Raw genomic sequence first — 7,500 nt, forward strand, 5'->3', positions numbered from 1 at the left:
TGTATGGAGTGTGTGAGCACACAGTGTGACAACATCAGTGTTTTTAGATGGGAGGTGTGTTATTACAGGGAGGAAGAGGAATGATGTGATGAAGAGATGAAACGAGGCTGTAGCATCACAGAGGAGGAGTGGAAGAGCAGCATGTGGATGATGGATGGAGAAAGAAAAAGGGAGGAAAAACAAAGGAGGTGGAGAGGGAGAGAGAGAGAGAGAGGGAGAGGGAGAGAGAGAGGGAGAGAGAGAGAGAGAGAGAGAGTGTGAAGTAATGAAGAGATGGTGTCACAAGAGGAGAGAGGGTGAGGAGAACATGGAGGTTATGATTAGATGAGATATGAGATAAGAATGAGATGACCAGCAGCCCGCCACCAGGGGGCGATCCAGATGTTTTGATTTAGATTTTCCTTTATTACTCAGTTGTAAACCTCATCGTGACAGGATCTCAACATGAAATCAAAGAATCAAAGAATTAATGTAGTTTAAAGGAGTGAAAAAGAAAATCAGCATCAGTTACTGACACTGAAAATGTGAACCAGGTCAATGCAGATTATATCTCGTGTTCGAATGAGACGGACAGAAGCCTCCAGCCACTGGCTGACGCCGGCGCTGAGTCATGAAGAGGTCGGACAGAGTCTGAATGACTTGTTCTGTGTGTTTTAATAAACTGTGTCTCACTCCATCCGTCACAGAGACAATATTTCACTCACACAGGACGGACGAAAACAAAGAACACAGCTCATAAGGTCTGTGAAGGGGAGAAACTCCTCCAGAACTTCCAGAGATACGTCACAACAAGGACTACGTTTTAATTTTAGAGACAAATTGTGAGAAGAAATCTCGCACGATAAAGAGAAAAGCTGCGGAGTCAGATAAGAGACGAACTAGACGACCTTGAACTGGTGAAACGAGCCGAGTGGAGACGAGAGGGAGAGAGAGGAAGCGTCAAAACAAAACAAGTCATTAAAATCAAACAAATGACTACTGGGAGGGAGGGAGACACTGGTTTGTGTTAGCAGGAAGAGCCAACAGGAAGTGGCAGAGACAATGTGTTCGCCCGAGGAGAGAAAGTGAGACAAGGAGAAAGTAATGGAGGAAAACAGGAGGAGACCAAGAGGCAGTCGCATCCTCAACATTTAGATCCTCTACATTCTGAGCATGGAGTGAAACGTCTTGATTGACAGCTGATATAGACTAATGAGTGGTTGGGCTCCACCCTCCGATCGCTGCTGCACAGACTCTGACTCAAGATGGCAGCGTTTTGTATCTGGATATTTACTATAATCCATAAACTGCACCGTCACACGGGTCCTGAGCAGTAAAGTATTTATACGATTGTCTCGTACATGAGTTGTTGTCTCTGTCCCACCTCCCGCCCCCTCTCTTTGACTGACAGCGCATACTCACCAATGACAGGAGCCGCTCCTCAGCGTAAAGTGGAGTCTGGCTCGAGGCACCGGCAACAAATAAAAAAAAAGGGGGGGCGGGAGGTGAAATATTGGTCTGGGCTTAACGATCGGTGGGTTTGACAGTTCCTCGTGTGTTATTGGGAGATGGCGTCGTCTTCGTGGGTGGGATTTAAGTCCACTACAGTTGTCCCTCGAGAAGCCCCTCCCATCCCTCCGGAGGACGACGGTTGGGAGATTTTATGTGCACCTCCACCTGAGAGACAAGAAGTCGGAGTCAGATTATCAGGAGCAGGAAACAAAGAGAAGACAGAGTCATGTTTCCACCAGTTACCTTGTCCCGCAGAGGAGGAGGATGGAGGCAGAGCGAGGACGTTGCCTCCTCCTCCTCCTCCTCCTCCGTTGGTCTGCGAGCAGACGTTGGCGTGGCGTGCGGCGGCCTTCTGTTTGTAGTGGTTACTGTGCAGCTTGTACTTCATCAGGAGGATGAAGATGAAGACGAGGACAGAGGCCACGATGATCCCCCCGATGATGATGATCATGGTGCCACCAAGGAACTGGGACGAAGATGTGAAACATGCAGACGGTTAAGTTTCTGTCCCTTTTGATTTAGATTCACTAACATCAAAAACGAAATAAATCTGGAGCTGTAAATCGAACCTGGTCTCGTATAGAGTGACAGCGTCCGTACTCCGTCTCCGTGGAGAAGGACACACAGCCCACCAGCTTGGTGCCCGTCAGGGCCGTGATTCCGTCATCGTACACGGCCAGGACACACAGCTCGTAGTCTCGCGAGGACGCCAGGTCGCTCAGCAGGAAGTACTTGTGGTTGGCTGGGATCATCCTGGACAAGAGGAGGAAAAAGGACATTTCATTGTGTTTCATCCGGCTGTAGATCGTGTTTTAAAGGAGTGACACACACGTTGCTTCCTGAGTCTAGAATCACTGTCCTGTGTCTGCGTCCTGTGTGTCTGTCAACCAGAGCAGTTCAGTCCGTCCACCGGGACCTTTGACCAGTAAAATCAAATCATGCAATGTCTTCATCTGATCTACTTCAGCACATTTGAAGAAATTCCCTCCAGGTGTTGTTGAGATATCCTGAGTGGAACAGAGACGGATCAACGTGTGGACGTGGGACAGACAACCTGAACACAGGATACCTCCAGCTACTGGCCGTCACTGGCACGGAGACTTATATACCCACTTCTGCAACCACTGGAGTCGCCCTCTACTGGTTCTTTGAGAGAATACAGGTTTACATACACGCGGTCCCGGAGTCAACAACCATTTGTATAAACAGTCTGTGGAGCCGAGCTGTTCAACAGCAGCACGATGTGGAACTGGACCCAGAAGGATGAGGTGAGAACACTGAGACGCTTTCAGGCGTCTTCTTGTTCTTATCGGTGTCACTGGTTATTTTTCTCCTTTAAACACGAACCCACTGGAGGAAACGCTGCAGAATAATGTCCAATGTTAACGATGCAGTAAATACTGTGACAGAGCTGAACCACAAAGTTTATCACAAGCAAAAATCACTTTTCACTGTGACTGACCATCTCTGTTCCAGATGAAGATGCTGCTGCTGCACTGAACCGACATGAAGGAACTGAATTCGGTTAGTTTCCAAACACTAAAACTTTATGTGTTTTACAAAACTATTCACATTGTCGCTGTGCTGCTGAATAGTGTTTTGTCTACTATCAGAAAGTTGTCAGTATTTGTCAGTTTGGGAATCAACCAAATCCTTGTTGTAGTGTTTTCACTCGGCTCAATTTCTTCTGATGCAGACGTCTAACTATTAAAGATTCAAGCTGCAGGTCTGAAGTCGGCAGCCTCCTGATGGAATTTTAAAGAGCAAATAAAGTATTTTTGCATTTGTTGCTGCCACATCGAACACTGAGCTTCGGTTCAGCTGCTTCATCACAGCGGGAACGTGGCCTCGCTAATCGCTCTCAGTGCATAATGTGAGGTGACATCGAGATATTAATAATCTGCCACTTCCACCACAGTCACTGCAGCTTCTGGACTGTAAACAAACCTCTGACACTTTATATCCCTCTCATTTGAATAACCCACCTCTATATATCTGGTTTTATTCCTCTACCTCGAGCATGTTGATGTTTTATCTTCACTATGTCTCGATCCTTTCTGCATCTCAGAGGTGTGGCCCTGCTCCTGAACCTATACGTTTATTAACAATAACAGATTTTTATAGTGCAAGAACTAGTTATGAGAAGTAGAACTGAAGTTATCTTCATTTGTATTGAAGCAAGGCTTTCACAGGTTGTAACGAGTTTCGCTTCATTGGTGCTGAAGAGAAACAGAAGATCAGTGAAGATCCATCTCAGGATTCCAGGGAAAGAAGAACAGATTGAAGTTGAAGTACAAAATTGAAGTGGAGAGAGAACACGTTCCCACAGAGGAAAAGACAGACGGAGCAAAAGAGAAGTGGCAACGGAGGAGGATGTTGCACTTTCAATTTCCAACATTAAAATCAAAGGATACGAGGTGGAGTGAGATTAAAGACGACGGCAACACGAGGACGAGGGTGAAAAGAGGAATGGAGGAATATGTGGAAATGGAAAACAGACAGAGGAGAAGCGATGAGGAAGAGGTGAGAGGAGATGAAGGAGGAGAGAAGGGAGGGGAATCAGATAAAATGGCAGAGTGGAGGACGCAGGAAAACAAACAGGGGGCAGAAAACGAAAAGAGGAAGTGAGGAGAATATTTAGTTTGTTCCAGTCTCTGTCCAACAACATCTGTATTTCACATGATTAATGTCAGAGACTGAATCTGAGACACAGTGTTTGTACCTGAGCTTAACACAATATTCTCCACGTGCATGTGTGTGTGTGGGTCTATGTATGTCCCCTGTGTGTGTCTGTGTGTGTGTGTGTGTGTGAAGCAGCTATATATTATTCAGGTGTCAGGCAGTGCAGGGCAGTTCCTATTTATCAACACCGAGCGGAGGTGACGAGACAAGAAATGGAATTATAAAGCCCAGCCTGACCCTTGTGTGTGTGTGTGTTGTGTGTGTGTGTGTGTGTGTGTGTGTGTGTGTGTGTGTGTGTGTGTGTGTGTGTGTGATTGTGTGTGTGATTGTGTGTGTGTGTGTGTTCTCTCCTTGCTGGTTATTTCCTAAAAAAAGTGTTTTTTTCCTCTTTAATCTCTAAAAATACCTTTTAACATGAAATTAAAACTTTCTCCTCGAGATCTGATAGTTTTCCTTGAACATTAAAGACTTACAAACGTGTGTTTCACAGTCACTGATGTGTTTTCTTGAATGTGCTGACGACCAGTGACTTAATACATCACATCATTCATCCTCAGATAAAAGTTTATGATATTATTATTTCTGTGTTTATCCGACAGAGATCGTGAGTCTTCAACAGGAAACACGGGGACAAGTCAGTAAAGGACACGCAGGACAGGGTCCGACCAGCCGGGAGTTGAACCAGGGACCTGCTGCTCAAGGTGCATGGCTTTATGTGGTACGTGTGTATTGATGTGTGCTTCCTTGTGAGGACCAGTTGACCTCAAGGGGCCAAAAGCTCTAATGAGGCTAGAGGTCATTTCTGAGGTTTCTACTTAACGAACGGAAGTTAACGTGAAGTCGCCGTCCTAACGAGCAGCTGCACAAACCAGTGTGTGTCCGAGTGTGTGTGTGTGTGTGTGTGTGTGTGTCTGTGTGTGTGTTAGAGAGGTAGTTGGTCTATGATGTGTTCTGGTCTGTAAGTGTTGCAGTGCTTTGGCTCAGACTGATGGTTGAATGAACACCTGAGGCTCGCACGCACACACACACACACACACACACACACACACACACACACACACACACACACACACACACACACACACACACTTATTGCCTGTGGCCCAGTTGTTGCTGCATGCTTCAGCCTCAGGCCTCCATACATAACTTCACGTGGAAGCAGGACCACGTCTGTGACCAAACTTCTCCCCGTCTGATGACACAGGAAACACCAGTGACATGACGGCTCCCAAGAGTGAAGCCACTGTGCCTCTATCGCCCCCTGGTGGCTGGCTGCACAATGTGCCATAGACCCCGCCTCCTCTTATGTGTGTGTTCATGTTTCCGATCAGGTTTTAACTTGATAGACTATATATTCAGTATATGCAATATTAATATACAGTAACTGGTCATTTTGAAAGAAACAGACAATAAGTATTTGCAGTTTCACAACAAGCTTTTGTTCCTCATGTAAATCCAGCGCAAACAGAAGCTCTGACACTGAACTTCAGTGTTTGTGGCGAAGCTTTATTGCTTGTATCATATTTCAGTGTAACTTGGCCTTGGGCACAGAACCAGTCAGAATCCTGCATAATAAAAATCAGGAATGACCTGAGATAATTGCAGTTTAAATACGTCAGTGTGTCTAGTTGAGGTTTTGAATAATGCACAGCTCATAATCACATGAATTGAAAACCATATAGGATTTAGCGGAGGCTCGAGAGTCGCTCCTGTGTCTGTTCTCTGTGAATAATGCAGCGCTCCCATCACAGAAGCTCTCAGGGTTTAAAACGAGGCAAGACACTAAATCCAGCCTGGGGTCAGGACTCATATCGATCACTGCATGAGATATCTCAGGGCTTGCACTCATTTCATGTTCCATTATTAAATGACACAGCTGAGAGATGTTGATGCCTGTGGAAACAGAACAGCAGCACATGATGTCTTATATATATATATGTATATATAAGAGAAAACAGCCAGGTTCAGGTGAGAGAGTCAGATGTAAATGATGTTACGTGGGGGTTGAAACAACAAGCCGGGATCTGAACTACTTGAAATCGTCATTTCCACAGAAATCTTTACGATACAGTCGGACAAGGAGCATCTCAGCTTTCTGTGACTTTCTGTGACTACGTCCTGTGAACTCTCCTCACGTTTTCCACCTGATCAATCACAGGGGCATGATGGGAGAATGCCAAGAATAGCTTTTGAATAAAGGGGCTCCACTACCACAGCCGGCAGTGAGAGAGAGCCCAGTGTGTAATTGACAGTAGAGAATCTGAGCTACACAATTAGAAGTGAAGCTGAGGCCGTCGGCCTGTCGAGGGAAAAGCTCACAAATAATCCAATAACCCAACGCCAGGAGAAATGTGAGCCACGAGCACCTGAGTCTAAATCCAAACAGGATTTAGACGAACTTGATCCCTGAAGATTTTTTGAGGGGGAAACCAAACCAAACATGACAATTAAATCTGGAATAAATCAACATCAGAACCGTAGAATCAACAGAACTGTGTTTCATTTGATTTTTCCCCCCAATTAAGTTTGAATCCTGAAGGTGACTGCATTGAGATTCCACAGGACAATTCTAATAAATAACACAGATTGTAATTCCCTCTTGAGAGATGTGTTTTCTGAAGTCACAGTGACTTTGACCTTTGTAGAAATCTGTTCGTCTGCGAGTCCAACAGAACGTTTGTGTTGTGGGACGAACCAACGAACTGATGGACAGACAACCGACAGACATTAGTCCTCCAGTCCCTGGCGTCAAGACTACAGACTGAAACAAGGACGGATCCTTTACTAATCTTATCAACCAGTCGAGTCACATTCACACACACTATGTGCAGCACTTTTTCTACCATCAGAGACAATTCAGGGAATCCATGTCTTGCCCAAGGGCACAGCCGGCATGCAGACTGGAGGAGCCAGGGATTAAACCACCAACCCTCTGGTTAGCGGACGACCCGCTCGACCTCCTGAGCCTCAGCCGCTGTGAATTACTGAATCAATCAATAATGAATCAGGTTGAAGAGGCTGAAAAACAACAAATGGCAGCATCTAAAGGGCCTGATTACACACACACAGACACACACACACACACACACACACACACACACACACACACACTCTGATTGTTCAGCCGCTGGCGTCATCAGATCGGAGAGAACTGGTGCGTGGCGTCCCACAGGGCTCGGACAGACAAACACATTGTGTTTCATTTGCAGGACATGTCCACATGTGGAGCTGTCCACACGTTTCCCTCCATTTACTTTCTCCTGAGGAAACTCTGTTCATCCTGTTCTCATTCCCTCAGCGTTAAAGTCTGACACCGTCACTCCAGTT

At 45.9% G+C, this 7,500-nt stretch overlaps 1 protein-coding gene across 7 annotated transcripts in view; it reads right to left on the minus strand.

Annotated features, from left to right (window-relative positions):
• The window catches only part of si:cabz01090165.1 (uncharacterized protein LOC100333421 homolog), a 219,053-nt gene that overhangs the window by 6,968 nt on the left and 204,585 nt on the right, over positions 1–7,500 (minus strand). For 6 of the 7 annotated variants that reach the window (XM_047339678.1, XM_047339677.1, XM_047339676.1 and 3 more), the window contains 2 exons: positions 2,061–2,244; positions 1,402–1,957 (listed from right to left, as the gene is read on the minus strand). In XM_047339678.1, coding sequence (XP_047195634.1) covers positions 1,538–1,957; positions 2,061–2,244 — 604 coding nt within the window. In that variant the 3' untranslated portion in view covers positions 1,402–1,537. The remainder of the gene's footprint in view (positions 1–1,401; positions 1,958–2,060; positions 2,245–7,500) is intronic. The other variant, XM_047339679.1, reaches the window with a different exon arrangement.

Source organism: Hippoglossus stenolepis, chromosome 4 (assembly GCF_022539355.2).
Source record: "Hippoglossus stenolepis isolate QCI-W04-F060 chromosome 4, HSTE1.2, whole genome shotgun sequence".
Taxonomy (NCBI): Eukaryota; Metazoa; Chordata; class Actinopteri; order Pleuronectiformes; family Pleuronectidae; genus Hippoglossus; species Hippoglossus stenolepis.